We start from the raw sequence: 20199 nt of genomic DNA, 5'->3' as shown, positions 1-20199 counted from the left end.
GAATACCCCAGGTGCTCTTTAAATTTTAATTTGGAATCCAATATTACTCTCAGATACTTCAGTTGCGGCTGCGAGGAAATCTCGCACTCCCCTATAGTGGGCTCTATTCGTTCTTCTATCTTCCTAGTGCTTATGAGTTTTGTATGTTTTTTCCTCCGTCAGTTTCAAATTCACAGAAGAGAACCATTGGCGTATACCATATAAGCACTCATTACATTTAAATATATGTAATGTGTGTGTGTGTGTGTGTGTGTGTATGCTGTGTAAGAGGATAAACAATATATTATTGTTTGACGAAAATATTGTATTTATTTTGCTTTATTATACATTCGTAGCTAAATAAAATAAATTAAACTATTTGTGTAAACAAATTTTTATGGACTGTACGCCTTTTTAATTTATAAATTGTTTATTTATTTTTAATTGCTTCGTGTAATTGTTAATTATTACAGTGTTCCAACATTTTCGCTCACTTTCAATTACTTGAATAAGGAAAACGGAAAACATTCTTCTAGTGGCATATTTAGTTGTGGTTAAATTTCATTAACGAATTTTTTAGAAGGCAACATTCTTTGGTATATTTTTCATTTCTTAGGTTCACTTCGCTTTCACTCTATTATTTTTTTCGTTTTACTTTTATGTTTAACACTTTCTTACTTTCTGTTGCATCCGTATTCGGTTTTTCAAGCTTCGGTTTTCTGCATAAATACATTTTTATCTATGGTGCTCATAAATACTAGCATACAATACATACATATATGTGTTTAATGCCATTTTTTGGTTGGCAAATTATTACAATTAACTTTAGATACCGTTACTTTTAAATTAAACACAATCTTCGAATAAATGATGGTGCTAGAGACTGTGAATAATTAAAAATTGCCGTGCCATTTGACATATAACGGTAGTATAATATGTGAGTGGAATTCAATCCCAACCCGTTACTTTGGCAAAACAAATAATATTAAAATATCAGGTGGTTGTAAACTAATTTCGCATAAATTATAAATAATAAAGATCACAATTTCAAATATTGAACAATAACAGTATACCATATTTTATAAATGCAATAATGAACAAATAATACTATAAACGGTGCAGTAATTCATGCGTAATCTTTTTCCTTTATGAATGCAGTTATTTATGAATGAAATTATGATGAAATAAATAATTTTGGAACGTAACAAATCTTCAAAGGCGTTTCGATCAATGCTGCCGCAGAAATTGTGCAATAATTTACGCACCATGCATATGCTTAGTTATATACAATAGTTTTTTTTTTTTTAATTACTAGTAATTTATTTTCCATTACAAATGCGGAGCTCATAGAAGAGCTTTTTTGAGATTCCAAGAATTTAAAAAACTCGTGACAATAATTTTGTATTCGCTTAGTGCTTAAGTATGTTCACTTGTTACAATTTAGAAAATCAAATTTTCATAATTATAAATTAACATGCAGATTTGTGTTTTTCAGTGTGTGACTTAAATTTATCATTTAATACTTTGCATTGATACAAAAACTAGAGATATACTATATGTTTGTATATAAATATGACAACGTTTAAGCGCATTTAAACAGCAATGCAACTGTGATTTTTACACTAAAGTTTAGTAAACGGACAGCAAGCACCATAAAATAGGCAAACTTATTAAAAAAAAAAATAATAATAATAATAATACAAAATAAATTATTCGTTTTTACAATTTTCAATTGTAGTATTGAAAATCTAAAGCCGTTAAGCCCGCAATAGGCACACGGTCCTCATGAACGTCGCAGTTATCGCGTTCTATTCAACATGGCGCTCAGTCGTTGTTGGGTCGCTTTTCTCCACCGACAGTTTACGTTCCGTTTTTAACGCTAATAATTTCGAATTGAAGGTTTCTAAGAGGCCAGCTAATGTTAAACAAAAGCCACGGCTTGCAGGTACAAGTGGAAAATCGGGTGGCACGAACGTAGTTGTGGGTGCTTCAGCGTTAACTGAAATGCGAAGTTTAAATAATTTATCTACAAATCTGAAATTAAATAAACGCATTGTCTACCGGTATTCGTATTTGTTTGCTTCGGTTGACGCATCTCCTCCGTTGCAGTTTTCGCTGTAGCCTCTTCGTTTTTGTTATTTATCGTGGCCTTGGATAATTCCATCCAACCTTTAATGCGTTCGTACATTGAAAGGCCGCGTTGATGCCAATGTTCGCATATTTCTGGTCGAAAGAGTTCTGGTGGTTGTTGCAGAAGTTTCGTGGATGACTGCACCATTTTTATAATAACCATTTCATTGTACATACGAGAGTTTTCGCTACCTTGCTGAGTGCCTATGCAATAGAAAATTAAATGATTTACAAGTGTGCCTTACATAAGTAAATACATGTACCTTTCTGTTTTTCGTAACCAGCCTCGTTGAAGTACGGTTCGGGCACCAATATGAGACCCTGTATGGACACGATCACTTGCAGGAGAGTGCTGTTTGCGCCCCAAATCTCAGAGTCGCGCCCAGCCCACGTACCTAACAGGGAGATACAAACTTTGCCGTCTTCGTAAAGGTTCGGATTTAAGCGATCGGAACAATAGCTGATATAGTGGCACAATGGCGGACTCTTCGGATATTCGCGACCAAGTTGTATATCGAAGAAAAATAAGCCATCTTCATACGGTGTTTTCTTCGGGCCCTCAATCATGACACTTAGTAAATCCATGCGATCTTCAAAAACTCTGCGCAGTTAAGACAAATATTACACACAATTATATATAGTTATTTGAAGAATTCTAGGCTTACTTAACCCATACACCGGGTGGCAGTGAAGTTTTCAGCATGCGATGCTCACGTTGTACAGCTCTATAATATTGTTGAGCATTATTGGGATGAAAAATAGTCAATTGGAACTTGTGAGCGGGCGGTGCTTGAGGTAAAACTTGAAAATATTCAGAGTTCGCGATCGGTGTGGAAGTTGCCTCAATCGGTGAACATAGAACAGAATCCATGGATTTTGTCGATACACATACATTGGCATCCGCAGGTGAGCTCATATCAACTATGTCGGATTTGGCGAGGTTTATCTGTTGCCTATCATCTATTGAGGACGTTTCAGTATCCAGGCCTTCCGTTGACTTTTCTTCATTTACATCTACCGGGTCCTCAATATGTGCCTCTTCAATTCCATCAAAAGTGAATACTTCGCTTAAGTTAATATTCTCCCCTTTATAGTATTTTTCCCGAATCTGTTGTATGCATTTAACCAATTGTTCCTTTAGTAGAGCACAAAGACGCACACAATCCATTTCGGGCGCAGCATCTTCATTAAATTCAATGCTGCTGCAGGACATCGAGTTTTGATCATCATTAACTCTCATCGAACCGTTGGTGAGGTCCGAGTAGCTGGTAGAACTGCCATCACAGTTCTCATTGCGCGAACAGTTGCCAGAGTCATCCTGTAAGCACATGTATATGTAGGTATTATATATTTATAAATATTAAATTCGTATGTACAGCTTACCCGAGATGACGCCATTGCTGATTTTAATTGACAAGTTTTCTCAAAAGCTCTTTCAATGTTGAGCATGGCGGAGTTAAGCAATTGGTTATTCTGTGCCAGTATATTCTTATGATGCGCTGTTATATTGGCGCCACCGGTATTGGTCTTATTATCTGCATTACCGCTGTTATGAACACTTGGTTGTGCTTCAGTGGCATTAGAAGTGGCTTTCCTTGCCACAACTTTTTCGGACAAAGTTTGTGTGGATGGTGCCTGTGTCACAGTAGAAATGGATGTGTTAGATTTTAACCTCAGCACAGGTAGTACCACCGGTGAAGTAATACTATTTGATGCTCCACCATCTGTCACTGACGACGGGGATTTAAACGGTGTTGGGGAGATGTTAAAGAGTATCTTTGGCGCATATTCCTTAGATGTAYTAGTGGTGGTGGCACTTTCGTTTGCACCGGCGGCGGATTTTGCATCGGATGGTTGTCTTGGCGGCGTCTTTTCTATACTATCCAGTGGCGCAACAGCGTGATGTTTTACATTTGTTGAGGTAGCTTGCACATAACTAAATAGACGATTTTTTCGGTCTTGTGCGCGCTCCGCAATTGATTGCGTACCGCCTTTGCGTACACGCTCAATCAGACCCTTACAGTGAAAATTGTTTTATTTAATTAGTTTTATTATTTGTTAATAGGAAACTATTACCTGGAAATTGTCTTCGTGGAAGAAGCTTGTATTCAATAAGCGGTCCAAGTAGCGACACCCTTTGTAAACATTTAACAAATTACGCATAACCTAAATATGCGCACAACATGAAACTGTCACCGATCACCACAAAAAAGTAACTATTGCACTTACTTCGACATTTTGCAAATTCRGACTCATATTGAAAATTTCCTCAAGGCGTGCAATAGCTATGCGTGTTCGCTCAATGTTTGTTATTATGTGGGATTCCTCCAGCGCTATCATTGGCGTACTTCCTCCTAGTTCACTATTTTCAGACTCAGTCTCCCATGAGTCATCCGATTCGTGGCCCCAGTCAGCGTGGTCGTATTGACCAACTTCAAATAAATCTTGCGGCCAGCACATACTTATATGTCCGTCAACCCACCACACTTTCGCTCGTCCGTCAACGAAGTTATCTATGATTTGACCTGCGGTACATGAGGCATCCTCACCTACAAAGTTTGCAACGCGTATAACCATAGTTCCAGGACGATATTGAAAATCAGGGTGATCTTTTAAATCATATACGCTAACTTCTGTCTCGCCATTGTATTTCGGTCTGTAAATATTCTCATATTGGTATTAAGTTAATCCAGGTACGCAAATAAATCCTTACCTCGGTTCATCAGCAGAGGTATATGTGGTATACCATTTGACGCGTGCTGTCCGCCCCTGATGATCCACCATTTGTATAACGCCGTAGTCACGATAAGTCATATCACCATCTTCCTTGCCGCATACAACGAAATCCCCAGGGAAAAACTCCTAACAATAAATTATTAGAATTTATCTAAAGTACTACATTGTGCCAGCATACATGATTATCTAAATGATGTATGGGGTACAATTGTGTAGAAGATATACCGGCCTCTACGGTACCATCTTGCCAAACCACTGTGGCAGTACTGTATACTAAAAGAGCTTCGGTAACTAATTCATCCCCATCTTTCGGTTGAAATTCTGGAATCATCAAAGAGGAACGTTTGGCAGGTACTTTACTTTTCTTTTTCAGTAGATGTCTTTTGCTATGTTTTGGGCTGTGATGAGGAGAAGGACTTGAGCAAGTTGTAGTACTGACACGATCCTCGCAGAAATCTTCATTGAAGTAATCATCTTCATCGTCATCCTCGTCCTCATCGTCTGTCACCCATTCTGGTTCTCCATTGGTCTTTGAGGCTTTCCTCGATGGAAAATTGGATGCATTATGTTCAATAGACGTATCGGTTGCTGTTTTGTCTCTGCTATTTGAACTGCCTAACTTATCTGTTTTTAATGTAGATTTTTTTGGCTTCGCATTTTTTGCATCAGCATCTATTAAACTTGACTTCTTTTTGGTTTTCTCAGTATGATGTGAACTATTGCTGCCGGCATTATTTTGACCGGAGGAACTGACCAACCCACCATACTGATTTTCGGTTTTTTGAATTTGTGCTAGCGCTACTTTAAATTTACTAGCTGAAATTAAGAGAAATAAAATAAGGTCTTTGTAAGGCAATAAGACAAACCTTGCTCTTTCTCCCATTGTGATTTTTTTATATAGTTATCGAGGTTCGAGAATTTTAAGTAGTTGCGATCGCTTATTTGCACCATACATGATTCGAAGAGATTCAGGCGCTTTAGGCGCATCAAGTCTTCACCGCTCACACAAGGATTTGGTTGCTCTAACACGCTAGTGTCAATAGCGTTTTCTTCAGAGAGCGCCTTACATTGCCAGTGGACCCAAACCGAATCGGTCTCAACTGATTCAATAGTATACTATGCAAATTGAGTATTAAAAATATTTTCAAAACTTTTTTTCTAAATCACAATTTTATTTCTTTAGATGCACTCACTTTTGCTTTGAAAGGTTTGCCCTTTTTGTTTTTATGTATCGGAATATTAGGAGTTAGCAGTTTCACTTCATCCAAAGATGGTAAACGACCGACTACAGTGTTGCCGGGATAAAATACATGAGGATTAAATATGCCGTGTGTATTGCGGGAATTATAGTCTGTGAAACCATAGAAATTATGTGATGAGATTTCTATGCGTGCGCCAGCAGTGGATCTGCAAAATAAAAAAGTTTAAGTATTTCTAGTTAAAAGATTTGTTTTGCGAGCAACCTTAGTACAGCTTTTTCTTCCACATCCTTGGTGCTTCCCACCCACGAATCTAAGCAAACGGCGCTATCGCGTTGCCAATTATTTATTGGAAGCAGTCTTTCTGTCATAACGTTTTTAATAACATACTTGGTACCCAGCACTTTAACATCGGCATGCATACTAATGTCACGACAGTAACCGCGTTGAGTGTCCTTTCCCGGTACCAGACGCCGCACGACGTCACCCGGCATTAAAGTACGATCAGCTAATGCGATCTTTTTGCAGAAAAAAAAAACACAATTGAAAGTTTTTTAATGAATAATCAATTCATAATTATAAAATATTTATAATAGCAATACATATAACTGTAATACATGTCAAAATTTACTTATGTGCCCATAACCTCATCATTCTTTTGTAATGTAAGTACTATGCGTGAGTATATCCCTAATTTTGAATTTTTAACTTCCTTCCATAATTTTTATTTCAAAAATGAATATGTATTTCATTTTAATTGGCCGTATTCGATAAATTTATTCCACTTACCGCCCCTTCAGGCTGCACTTCCTCTTTACCATCAGGATACCATGCTACTCGTACTTCACCTTTCAGAAGCACATCATCGAAATCGTCATCTTCATCGCCAGAATATGTTTCAGACGTCTCAATTACAAGGCCAAATTTGACACGTCCCTTCTTATCAACGCGGAAAACTTCATCTTCAAAGAAGTATTGATTGTCCGCAGTCGAATCGGCGCCAACACCTAGCTCCAACGGAGTCTTTTCTCCTTCAGCATCGCTGTCAGTTGGTTTTTCGTTTTGCATTTGCTCTTGTGTAATAGGTGTTCCAAGTTTTACAGGCAAAAATTTGGATTCAACAGATACGTCCTCTTTAACATTTGGGCAACAAATGGAATTTACCAAACTATTGTTGGAGTTTACTTCTACTGATTTATTAGTAGTTGCTGCCCCTTTATCATTAAGAAATTTTTCCGAATAATTAGATTGTAGCTTTTGATCATGGATTTTCAACTGCTCATTGTGGTCACTATCTGCATTCGTTGCCATCATATAACAACTTCGTTTTTACGTGCCTTGATCCTTAATTACAACTCACTCTACACCCACTTTACTCTCTTTTGTGTTAATTTTCGTTTTCTGGCAAATATGCACATGGGTGCTTCTTAATAATGTGTTTACCGTTTTTTCGCTAAAAAGATTTTATAATTATACTATTTTTTCCCTATTTGCTAATTTTTTTGTTGTTTTGGTCGATTTTTTATGCCAAAATTAACGGAATTAATTTTTCTGCCTTCACAAACGAATGAAAATTGAAAGCGAATACAATTAGCAGCAAAGGGTGACACAAATTATATAACTTCTTCACCATGATTTATAACTATTTCTATGAACAGCAATAATTATGTTAATTAGAGGGAAATAACGAAATAAAGGTAAAGGTTTATCTTTTTTTTAAGATAAAAGTTTTACCAAATTATCCTTATCATTAAATGTGTGTTTTGTATATGTAAATTGCCTTGGCAAGAGTTTATAGTGTGACATATGTATGTTGCTAGTGGTATACATTTCGTTTTGTTTTTGTTCATTTGGGTGGCATATTGACAGTCAGCTGTTCACAATGAATTCAGTGTTGTATAGCGGAGCAAAGTGTTTCGGGCAATTAAATTTAAATTATTTTGACGACAACAATTTAACTAACGATTCGCTATTTTTCACTCTTTAATGCAGCCTTTAACCACAATAAATACGGTTTTATTTATACACTGTTAATTTTAATATTGTGACGAAATAATCTTAACATCCCAAGGCTTGCATAGGTTAATACCAGTATTTCCGGTTGTTAAACGATAAATGTATGTATATGGTTCCGAGTACTAGATATTCTCCAATTTCAATCCTTTCTTTGGCTTCGCAGTTATAGTATTTTAAATCGTTGTTTTAAGCCTATAAAAATCATTCAAAGACTTGTCTAATTAATAACGGAAGTGACAACAGTGAAAAGTTCAAGAACTTATTTCGGTTTAGTTTATTATTTCTATATAATCAATTGTATAATTTAGTAGAACTTTCGAAACTTTTATCTTCAAAGTAAGTACCAAAATATAAGAAATATGATTTCTTCCTAATATTGCAATCACATATTATCACACTTAACAATCATTGGTGGCGCAAACTCATTGTGCCGTATACCGAACGAGTAAGCCTGTCCAGATTTGCCGGGACGGTAGTACATTAGATCGTAATAGTTTGGACCAGGGCCAATTTGTTTGTAATAGTAAGGATTTCGTCCGGCAATTGAATACTCAGGACTACGTGGTAGTTTAACCGAAAGATTTCCAGCACCATAAGCAGCTGGTCCAGGTGAATGTTGTTTACCCGATATACCACACCGCATGCCCCTGTGTTTGTTATAAGACAATGTATGTAATTACAAGGTCTGTTTAGAGATTTACAAATATGTGTATCTTACATGCTGTATGCTGGAAATCCCGGTTTAATTGGTGACACATCCACACCATATGCATTGGGACCAGGTGTAGAGCTCTTGAAGTTATAGGCATTGCGCCAAGACATAGAATATGCTGGCGCATCAGTGCCCTTAAAGAACGGCTTTAGATGTACGTCATGTGCACCAGGTCCTGGACCAAATCGTTTTTCTGCAAACACAATATTAACACGCATAAATAATTGAAGACACTTGCTAAAAAACAGATAGAAAACACACCTTTCACATATGTTCTGCCCTGTATCGTAAATTGATTTCCACGACTTATGCCATAACGCGTTAAGGTATCAACCTTATAGGCTCCCGGTCCTGGGCCAATCAGTTTTTCGTGTTTGTATGAGCGTGTGCCAAACGAGTACTGTGGCATACGTTGCTTACGAGCATCATGATTTTCATAGCCAACATTCGGCGGCAGCATGTAAGCACCGGGTCCGGGACCTATGGACAAGAAAACCCGTTAACCAGCATACATTTAATGAACATGCATTTGAAATACTCACCTAAAGGCCTTTTACTCATGTTACTGTTTTTGCAATGTTAAAAAGGAAATCAGTTGAAAAATTTGGAATTTGGAATTTAGAAAAGATAAGATTTTTTATGTATGTTTTTCAAAATTGTCGAAAAGTTATTTGAATCTTTTTTTCTACATTTTATGACACTTTTTTAACCGCCGACGTTGGAAAACTCGACATAAACGAAATAATTTCGCAGGTGGATATACATACACTAGGAATGCGGCCAGATCGGATCCAACTTGTATTTTAACTCTTAATCGACATTTACATGATTTACACCTAATGTTATTTGTATATTTACAATATTTTCTAAACAAATGATATAGTAAAACATTAAATGATTTCTAATGCAAGTAATCCTTCGCTGCATTTTTACTCCATGTCGATCGAATTGTATAGCTGTTTGTATTGAGAGTCTCGTCCGCTGTTCCGAAGCAATAGCTCGTTATGCTTTTCACGTATAGTCTGGTGAAAGCAAGTTAAGAAATGTACACTCTTTATATATGTACATATATAAGTGTAGTTAAGTAATACATAAGGTGATGCGAACGCAAGCTTCTTGCACTTATAAAAGTTAGACTGCGAAAATATAAGTAGAGATCTTTGAATTTCAACTCAAGAATTGATCACATAGCCATAAATTATATTGGTAAAAATTAACTAACGTTACGCCCATAAAATCGTGAGACTTGGTTGACAATTCAAGTAGTTGTATGGACTGATATAGTTTCCTTTACTTTCTTTTTAAATACCCAAAAAGCTTGTATTCGGACCACCTGTTGTTATTGCTCAGCTATTTATAAAAACATTTATCAGTTTTAACTTACTTTCGGATTATAATTTTGATGTAAAAACACCAAAACTGGGCCGTAACATATATTGAAGAAACCGACGATACGCATTAGCCAGGAGAAACCAATAGTTTGTGCCAACTCACCGCCTAGTAAAGGAGCTAATGGAATAAAGTACTAGTATAAAGAAAATATTCCGAAATCCGAAAAGTATATACTTACCCAAGCAGTAAGCTAAGCTGACAGAAGTCTGTTGGATGGCGTAGACTGTACCATAGCTCGACATGGAATTACCGCCACCAGTGTCGCCTTGCTCCTCCTGCGCTAAAGTGGCATCGACAAAAGTGGCCAACAGCGGCACCAAGGCAGCGTCAATCACACCAATACTAAGTCCTAACCCAAAGTGTGGCAACAGTAGTTGGCTGACTGTTGTGGCGCTGGGGATCTGCGAATACACAACTTCATATATTTTAGTATTGTCTTACGCCGATTCATAGGAAATTACTTACCAAAATTGATGAAATACCAACCAACAACAGGGCAATGCATGAAATTTTTACTTGTCCATATTTATAGGCGAATGTGCCGAAGAAATTGGTGCCAATAAAATATCCTACGGAATCCGGTATGAACACCGTACCTAATTGCCATTTGGTGGGGTGAAGATGTTGTATTAACCAAATGGGCAAGCACGGTTCCAATATAGCCATTGTTGAGGTGGAAAACCAAATTGCCACAACAATTGCCAGTATCATTTTGCTTTCGAGCAAAGGACGCCATTTTGGCCGCTGTTCATCATTGTCAATTGTAACCTGAGGTGTGGAGAACATGAGCACATTTTAAAAGATGAACTGCTAAGTATTGATTGAACTGATTGAGTTTATTTAAAAAAAAACTGTATTACCTCGGGTTGTATGGAGAGATCCATAGTTAGGAGCTGCATTCCTTATATGATAAGTATTAACAAAAAAAATAAACATTACACCTAGATAACTTGCTTTATCGTTTGACATTTTTGAATCCAACTTAATTTCAACAAATAAGCCTGTAAAATCAGAGCCTGTTCCGTAGGCAGGATTAATTTGATACTAAATTACCATTTGATCGGCCTTACCCTTATACTTAAAGTTCATCTGAGCATTAACATTGTTTATAATTTATTTTTAAAATCTCTTAATTATAATCGTCAACAAACCGTTCCTTGAAAATAATGCCCGAAACTTCTGATCGTTAAAAAAAAAAATGGTTTTTACGCATTTAGCTTTCGGCATGACCGACGGTTTATTTCTAAAACTACTATATTTGAAATTATATATTTTGTACTTACCCAAATTCAGAAATATCACTGTAGACAGTATTATAAAAGGTGCTGACTTTCCGATGAAATCATAAAGTATGCTACCGAAAGGATATCCCAGCAACACACCCAAAGCAATGCTACCCAAAATTATGCCCATCACTTTTGAACGACGGTCTTCCTCCGGATAGTGCTACAGCATGAAATATCGAAACATGTGGATGCATATATTAGGTTGTCAAAAAAAGTCTTGCGGTATTTTCGCTAGTTGGCGCTGAAAGCGCTTAGTTCTAGCTTTATTCGTCGCATCGGGTCATGCTATACCTTTTTGGAAAGCCATTTCACGCGCTAACGTTGATTGTCGTTTCTTTTAAGTCGTTCGTTAGTTATAGCGTCGCAAACATGGAGCAAAATAAAGGAAAATACGGCATATTTTACAGTACTACTACGATAAATGCAAAAATGCATCTCAAGCCGCCAATAAAATTTGCGCATTTTATGGACCCCATACAGTTTTCATTTCCACCGCACAACCATGGTTTCAAYGTTTTCGKTCTGGTGTAGAGGTGGTCGAAGATGCGCCACGCTCCGGAAGGCCTGTCGTCGAAAATTGCGATAAAATCTCTGAATTGGTCGAAGGAGATCGACATAGTAGCAGCCGTAGCATAGGTCAAGAGCTGGGCATGAGTCATCAAAAAAAATTTTATGAACAATTGAAAGTTCAATAAAAATACCGCAAAAATACCGCAAGACTTTTTGACAACCTAATATAAATTCTAGCATGTGGCATAGTACATGTGTATTGTTATTTACCTGAGCCACGAGACTCATGCCGCACACACCAATGCAAGCCGAACCAACTCCCTGAATTGCGCGAGCTATCAACAGTTCTATGTAAGTCTCACCCACCGAGAACACTATGCGCGAAGAGTTAATACAAAATCCGAATTTTTACAGCCGAATTTATAATAGCAAAATTCACACATACCCAATGAAGAGAGAAGCAGCAAAAAAGTGCCGGCCACAATCGGTAAACGGTAACCAAATTTGGCAGTTAGATTGCCGACGATCGGATTGAATATTAACTGTACCAGCGCCTTCATGGACAACAATATGCCAATGGCGCTATTTTCGCTAGTCAAGCTTTCATTTGAATCAGAGTTTGCCTTCGTGTCCTTGCCGTCAGGGTTGCTGTCGGTGACCGTGGTTGCTGTAGTGATACCCAGGGCGGGATTAGCGCCACTACCAGCCGAATTCTCATTAAAATTTGTTTCATCGAATTGTTTTTCTATGGATTTATCACCGGCGCCTGAGGCATTTCCGATGGTTGAGCTTTTTGTCAATGTCCCAGCTGTTGTTCCGAYCCCCGCAGCCGCGTTTGTGTAGCGCAATAGCTTGTGTTCCGCAGAAACAAACGTCGCTTTATCATCGCCATGTGGCAGCGTAAAGTTCACCATCGATTTTCCGGGTATCGGATGCTTTGTCATAACTGTTTGTATGGGTTGATGTGCGCCATCGATGTACCGATGAGCCAAACTGGGTGGTGCCATGAAAGGACTGGCGATGCCAATGCTGGCAGCATCGTTCGTGTAGTTGTAGCCGTTGAACATCCCCAACGGAGTGTGATGTGCCTGGTTATTTATAGTCGCCAGATAATCGGGCAAAATTGGCACTGCGTGTGGATTGTATGGATAAGTGTTCATAAGTGTAAAGACCGATTTCAAATAGATACAATGCATATATTTTAGAAATGAATTGTTGTTTCAAAAACCGAAATGAAAAAAATARTGAGATTCCAATCGTTTCCATTTTACACGGACTATGGATTCTTATTAGTTCAAATATATTTCCTATACCTAAGCGACTAACGGGTGATTCAAGTAGAGATACTTTTTTCAATAGCCTTTTTTTGACAGATAACCCGTGAATCGTATCACGCAGTCATGCTATTTTTGTTCAGTATTGTTTGGCATTTCTTCAAGGAAAGACTTAGACACRTCGTTCAACTTTGTTACGAAAATTCACGTTCTGGAAAGAACGTGTWTAGCGCGCTTCGCTCAACTAATGGTCAACATAATCGGCCYACTGAGTGCGCTATTTGAAACASCATCATYTATTTTGAGACCCAGCATTTATTATTGGCTATTATTYGMCSGAATAGACCACGTCCAGCACACTGTGAAGAAAGTATACCAGTCGTAGCTGAGAGTGTGCACGAAGACCGGTCGCAGCAACTCGGGCTGACGTATGGAACTGTTCATTTTACGTCGAGATCTTAAAATACAGCTTGTGAAAGACTTGAAGCCGGTTTGGAGCAAAAAATATCGCATGTCCTTCGCCAATTATCAGTCGAAATGATCTCACGAATCATTGAAAATTTAACTCAACGGATGGACCATCTGAGTCGTAGCCGCGGCCAGCATTAGATCTTCAAAAAATAAATGCCAAAGAATGTTCTTTCGAATGATGAAACATTTCCGATTAAATTTAAATTTTCTTTTAAAAAACAGAAAACATCGAAATGGCTCACCCTTTATAAAATTGAATACAAACTGTTTTGATTACAGATATAATATAGTATATAAAATATAAGTTTTTCCTACTAAAATAGAAATGCATGAGCACAACGAAAGTAATTGCCTACCAATCACAGTTAACAGCACATTATCCAGTAATAACGCCAAATAGACGATGACGGCAATTATACACCGATTTGTATTTCCGAATTTCGGAGCCGATGTGCGTCTCTCAGCTCCTGACGTGTTCAGCGCCGATGCTGTGCGAGCACCATTTGTGTGATCGTCGCCCGTTTCGGCAGATCGTTCTTCAACCATTTTAGTTTTGCAACGCACTTAGTTGGAAACAGCTAAATTTTCAGAAATTTAATAATATGCCAACTTCAAAACACAAACATATGTATGTATATACTTTTGTATTCACAAACACATTAATTGGTGGCGCGCATGTTAATTGGTTTTTATAGATTTTTTGATTGCTGCCATATGTTGGTTGGAAAATTCAATCACGGGTAATTGTTTCACGAACAAAATCACAATCACTCGCAACAAAATCAATTCACTCCCGTTTATTGTTGCAAACCGGCGGTATAGCTGTGGTCGGGGCGCGCGCGTTTATCCTTCTATGCACGGCGCTCAACAGGTGTCACCACTCCGGCTGTGGACGAACAATTGAAAAGCTTCGAAACTTTGCCGAGCCATTTTATAGTCACAAGCAGGCGGCAAGGCACAAGCTGACAGCCTGTTGCATGCTGCCTTTCATTATAGTGCTCAGTCGGGTGTGCTTTTATGGCTTTACCCATTGACATGTTGCGTTGGGGTGGCAACAAAAAACCCGTGGCGTAGAAGGAGACTTTCAGCAATATATTCAGCCGGTAAAGTGACCGCATACACCGTAAACCGTACATATTTACATACACGTGGAGCATGCCAGAAAGAGTGAAGATRTTAGAAATTCTGAAAATGTTTATTCCTTGGTGCCAATTGGTGAAAGTTATATATGAAGCTTGTTATTCCATAGGGCAAGCTTCTTGACTAAAGCTCGGAAATCGGAAATTGGAATAAATGTAATACTAATTTGACACTTGCTGGCTGATTGCCTCAACTACTCTCCATATTGATCTTCACGCCAACTGGAAAATTCGCTTCAAAAGTTCTAAACTACCACAATTTCTATAAAGGAACTGTTTTAAGCCAGATTCGTTTAGTAAAAAAAAAAAAATTGACTGGTCTTACGATTTCTATTTTAATAAAATCGCGCCCTCTTGCTTTGGAATCCACCTTCTGTTCAGACATACATATTTGCTCTTGTATCGAATTTCACATTAAATAGACAACAATAATCTTAGCACTACGGTATACCACAACCTCGCACTAGGCCCTTATCCTGAAGCGAGTTCATTTTTAACAGCAACACTGCCTTATTGTGTATCCTGAAGAGCAGAGTTTTAGTATTTCTTTGCCATGATTGAGGCTTGAGTAAAAAAATTAGCTGCCTATAAATACCGTGCAGCACTTTTCATATCTGTGTCGGCTAACAGGGCAGATAAGTTGCATGTCGCTAGACGCCTTTGGCCCAAATRCACACACATATGTAACATACATGCATGTACTGTGAGCAGGTATGTGTGAATTTCCTTCTGCTCGCCATGGATCACAGCTGGCTATGGATTTGTGGTCTTATTTTTCCGAAAGCAATTTTTCAGTTCATTTAWTTTTAAAGCGCTTTGTCATCGCTGTGGAAGCAAATAATGTTGGAAAGAAAGAAGCTATGCACTGTGGCAGAGCGTGTTTTTTAAATGCTGTGGAATGTGGAGTATTTTGTAGTAAAACTCAACTTAAATAATATAATGCTAAGTATGTATATGCAGATATTTTATATATATTGTGTATAATTAAATTTTACTCTAGCACTAAGTACGTACATATGTACATATGTATTTGCATAGGTACATATCATCACAGCTGTGAGATATAACCAGTATACTATATAATCATTTTATAACCAATACTCACATTTTATTTCAATATAAGTAAATCATGAAAAAGCGGTCCCATTTGAAGAAAATGAAAATTCTGTTTCATAAAGCCGATKCACCGTATCACAAGTGAATGATAACGTTGTCAAAATTTCATGAATTGGGCTCCGAATTGCTTCCGCAAACACCAAAATTCTTCAGATCTAGCCCTTAGAGACTACTTCCTATTCTCAGACCTCAAGAGTTTGCTATCTGGAAAGAAATTTAGCAACAGTGAGGAGGTAATCGCAGAAACTGAGGATTGACAGGATGAGGCTTGTGGCAAATGTATGATAAAAATGGTATTGAAATTATTTTTTTACCAGTCATTGTATCGTTCGCGAATGTGCTATCTATGCYAGACTATGAACTTTTCAATCCACCTGTTATTGTTACCTTTTGAATATTTTATAAAAGCATAAATAAGAACGTCCCAAATAGGATTTATTGACTGTYCAGGTTTTGTAGCCATTTTCATTCMCTGTGAGCASGATGTGCGAGTGTAAAGCCATGCGTCTGTGTTCGTAAAATCAAATTAAATTTTAAATTAACTTAAACTCGAGGCTTGGTTAGTGCATACACAATAAACATATCGATCTGCGATGGAACTGACGTCATGGGGGAATGTACGCCTAAAAATAGATCAAAGTATTGAGCAAGTCGAAAATGTCTCACTTTATTGTYGTCGAATGTACATAACAGGAGTACGAGGCTTTATGACGGAGAGCAAGTGTTACGCCTGCAATGAAAGCATATTCAAACCGCACAACAACAACATCGAAAAAAAATTAATTAACTGGAGAATGAATATTTTTGCATATTAAATTATACTCAAAACATAAACCAATTAGAATAACGTTTAAGGAACGTTAGCTATAAGTTAGACTTTAATTAGAGTAAAAAAGTTTGAAATTTTTGGTATATTGAAATTTAATATTTACAGTTTGATAGTATAAAAATTAAGTTCAGATTAAGCAAAGCATACATATATATGTTTATTGTATATCATACACATATTTAAATATATAGGACAGTGTGAATCGAGTGTGGAGGGATTTTGAATAAAACAGCTCCGCGATAGGTATCTTGTATGCCAACATCAACACTAACGGGATTACTGGTGAAGAAATGCAAAAAGTAAAGTAATTGTAGTTCAAAATTATTGCTGATATATGAATACCGGTTTAAGATGATGACGGCCACGCTATTATCCGCTCTCAAAAAGGCCACCACATCCACCTTATCATTTTTATTTTCAGCAGCAATGCGTACCGAACCTCCAGCTATGAATTTCGTGAAATGCCCCATCGTATAGAACAGCGGTTGTTTGTAAACCTCGAAGTGATCTGATGCAGGCATATACCAAATGTATTATGGAATATGTTAAAATGTGTATTTGTAAAATGTAAATAAATATTACTTGTGGTGTTGGCAATCATTGGCGCATCGCCACCCTCATAGTCCAACAAAATGTTACAGTTTATCGGTTCCGTTTCATTGGAATCGGTGTTGAGGTATTTTAGTAAGTTTTGTGCGAACTGCTCACCACGTTCCCACGATCCAAAAATGGGAGCGGAATCCTCTAAATACTTTTCGCTTACACCAAATCCCAAATCGCGAATAAAATCGACGTTAATGCCATGTTGTGTAAAGAAGGATCTATAAATTGAAAAGTATTCCATAAACTGTCCAACACTTAAATGTCGATTTTTTCTCACTGRTAGACGTGCTTTCGCAACGTTTTTGGGAATATTTTTAAAACATTTTCGATTGAGTCGGAAATAGAACCAATAAAACCTTCAGTCTTCTGCCAGCGTTGCTCCCGGTCAACTTCTATCTCAATACTCTCAGCAGCCGCTAAATGTTTAATAATTTATATAAAAGACGAAAATAATCAAAAATAAAAGAAACTTACGAGCTTCTATAGCTCTGGCCATGAGTTGATCGTAATCGAAAATATAATATTTTTTGTAGAGATTAAACTGGCCATGTGTCGTCGCGAAACGCAGCCCCGACTAGGAATAAAAAAAAAGATGAGGATATTAAGCATTCCAAAGTATTAAATCCAGTAGTCTTCTAATTACCTTGGACGAAGAGACAATAGCAAAAACATATTCTTCACTTGGCGTCGGATCATCCAAATAGTCACAATACTTGGAATTGCACACACATACGAGTCCTGTACTGTACTCTTTTAGCGCGCATGGCAGAGTCTCTTGATTGGAATGCGCTAAGGAGGTAATAATATGCAGTTTATATACAAGATCAATTTTGCAATAAATATATGTATATACTCTTTAACTATACACTTACAAACAAGTATTCCAATCAAGCTGATGGCCAAGAAAAACCTAATAGAATGCGTATTCTGCGCCATTTGCCAGATAATTCACTGTGGCGTTAAGCGTCTGAGTTGCTTTTTATATATGGCAATCGCCCCAACTGCCAATGGAAAAAGATTCAGTAATTGTTTTGAACAAATTGGTTAATGTATGACTTGTTATTAGATATGTTTCTAATATTGTTTGTTTTGCCTTTTGTACTCTCCTGAGATAAGTAAAAAGGTACTATAAAATTGTAACAAGCTTATCTAAGTGAGCGGTTTTTGTTTTTTAATATTCGAGCACAAATAAAAGCACAGATTTATTTGAACAAATTTCTCCATTACCCACCGAGTTCTTACCACTTTTGCAGTACTATTTCTAAAGTCGAAAACTAAAATGATAGTATACATGAACAAAAAAAGTACAATTACCCTCGAACTCCCGTCAAATATTTGTTGTATAAATTAATTGGTAACAGTAATGTATGTACTTAACGGTCGTAGTGCCGATTGAATTGGCATTGCACGAACTTGCTAGTGAAGGTGGTTCCGAATACCATGTTTGGCTCGCTCTCTATACTTAAGTACTGGTTTCAGAACAGCAACAACAAAACAACAAAAGTTATATAGTCTAATAAACATATGACACTGGATGGATATATAGTATGTATGAGTAAACTGGCATAATCCTGTTCTATATTGTCTCTTAATTTTCATTCATATATATATATGTATATGTATATTCTTTTTCACTAGTATCAAAATTAAATGATTAATTTATTCAACCTAAACTGCAGATTTTTCACTCAAAGGTCTGCAGAACAATCATTAAAAACAGATTTCAGTAGTAAGCTCAATAATGTTACCCCCTAACGGTTATTTCAAATCAGCAATAAATTCCTCCACACGCAGTGCCGATTACATGAAAGTGTTTAAGTTATCAGCAATTTGTGTTTTTTATTGCCAATCTTTTTAGTCATAAGATAAGCATTTTCTACTTGTTATTATTGAATTGTTAACAAGTTTCTGGTATTTTTCTTTTTAAGATTGCTAAAGACGCAGGGTCGGCCCGAGGCAATTTACCGCCCTAGACAAATATTTCTGCGCGCCTACTAAGCCTATTTTGTCTTAAGAACAAAATTAGTAATTTTTGATCATTCTTAAGGTAATTTTATATAAACAAAAACTTTTCAAAAAACTAATTTTACTCAAAAAGTGTACCGAACCTTTATGTTCAAAATACTTCCCACAGTCATTTAGGTTATATTTGCTATTTTCAAATTGTATCTTCCCTCGTCCACCTTCGAGATAGTTTTTAGTGCTTAACAACAGCGAGCCATTTGCTTTTTTTCGCAAGGTGACGCTAATTGGGGTTTCCAAGTGTAGCCAGGTCCTACTCCACCTAGTCTTTTCAACGAGGGAGGTCTTCCTCTACCTCTGTTTCCTCCCGCAAGTACTGCGTCGATTACTCTCAGGTCTGAAGTGTTTTCATCCATTTGAACGACATGAAGTAGCCACCTTAGCTGTTGTTTCTTAATTCGCTGAACTATGTATGTCAATATCGTTAAATATTTCGTACGACTCATCGCTCCATCGATTGCGGTATTCGTCGCCGTTGCCAATGCGCAAATTAGATGTTGTCATCATTCAAGCCTCTGCACCACACATATAGCAAGGTGGGGATGATGATGCAGAATCTTGTTTGTTCATCGAGAGAAGATTTTACCACTCAATGCGAAGAAGCACCTTTTGGMAAGAGTTATTGTGTGTTGGATTTCGATGCTGACGTCGTTGTTAATGCTAGTTTCAAGATAGACGAAAATATCTACGACATCGAAGTTACGATTGTCAACAGTGAAGTAAGAGCCAAGTGTCGAGTGCGACGACTTCTTTTTGATGATCGGTAATATTTCGTCTTGCCCTCA

The 20199-nt window shown here is 37.2% G+C and overlaps 4 protein-coding genes across 4 annotated transcripts; all 4 read right to left on the bottom strand.

Annotated features, from left to right (window-relative positions):
• Positions 1-627: 627 nt before the first annotated feature.
• Positions 628-7657, bottom strand: LOC108972814 ((E3-independent) E2 ubiquitin-conjugating enzyme). Its single transcript, XM_018939643.1, has 13 exons — positions 6834-7657; positions 6309-6562; positions 6039-6252; positions 5712-5961; positions 5024-5661; positions 4823-4971; positions 4339-4765; positions 4186-4275; positions 3493-4125; positions 2775-3427; positions 2373-2710; positions 2041-2313; positions 628-1978 (listed from the first exon to the last, which is right to left on the bottom strand). Exons 1-13 carry the CDS (start codon positions 7356-7358, stop codon positions 1788-1790), a joined length of 4635 nt encoding a protein of 1544 aa, XP_018795188.1. The 5' UTR covers positions 7359-7657; the 3' UTR covers positions 628-1787.
• Positions 7658-8310: 653 nt separating this feature from the next.
• On the bottom strand, positions 8311-9424 carry LOC108972103 (outer dense fiber protein 3-B). The gene is made up of 4 exons (XM_018938581.1): positions 9315-9424; positions 9034-9252; positions 8779-8965; positions 8311-8707 (listed from the first exon to the last, which is right to left on the bottom strand). The coding sequence occupies exons 1-4, from the start codon at positions 9331-9333 to the stop codon at positions 8443-8445; spliced, it is 690 nt and encodes a 229-aa protein (XP_018794126.1). The 5' UTR covers positions 9334-9424; the 3' UTR covers positions 8311-8442.
• A 120-nt stretch (positions 9425-9544) lies between these two features.
• Positions 9545-14572, bottom strand: LOC108972099 (synaptic vesicular amine transporter). Its single transcript, XM_018938568.1, has 9 exons — positions 14062-14572; positions 12406-13089; positions 12231-12334; positions 11448-11610; positions 11025-11065; positions 10630-10932; positions 10343-10565; positions 10157-10281; positions 9545-9794 (listed from the first exon to the last, which is right to left on the bottom strand). Exons 1-9 carry the CDS (start codon positions 14249-14251, stop codon positions 9702-9704), a joined length of 1926 nt encoding a protein of 641 aa, XP_018794113.1. The 5' UTR covers positions 14252-14572; the 3' UTR covers positions 9545-9701.
• Positions 14573-16915: 2343 nt separating this feature from the next.
• LOC108973055 (glucosylceramidase-like) lies at positions 16916-18393 on the bottom strand (the record flags this gene model as incomplete). Its single annotated transcript, XM_018940077.1, is given in 7 exon segments — positions 16916-17068; positions 17132-17297; positions 17372-17610; positions 17670-17808; positions 17867-17966; positions 18036-18181; positions 18265-18393. Coding segments are annotated over 7 exon segments (954 nt in total). The 3' UTR covers positions 16916-16968.
• Between the last annotated feature and the right edge of the window lie 1806 nt (positions 18394-20199).

Source organism: Bactrocera latifrons, unplaced genomic scaffold (assembly GCF_001853355.1).
Source record: "Bactrocera latifrons isolate USDA-ARS-PBARC rearing strain unplaced genomic scaffold, ASM185335v1 scaffold_11, whole genome shotgun sequence".
Classification (NCBI taxonomy): Eukaryota; Metazoa; Arthropoda; class Insecta; order Diptera; family Tephritidae; genus Bactrocera; species Bactrocera latifrons.
This window is presented reverse-complemented; position numbering and strand designations above follow the sequence as displayed.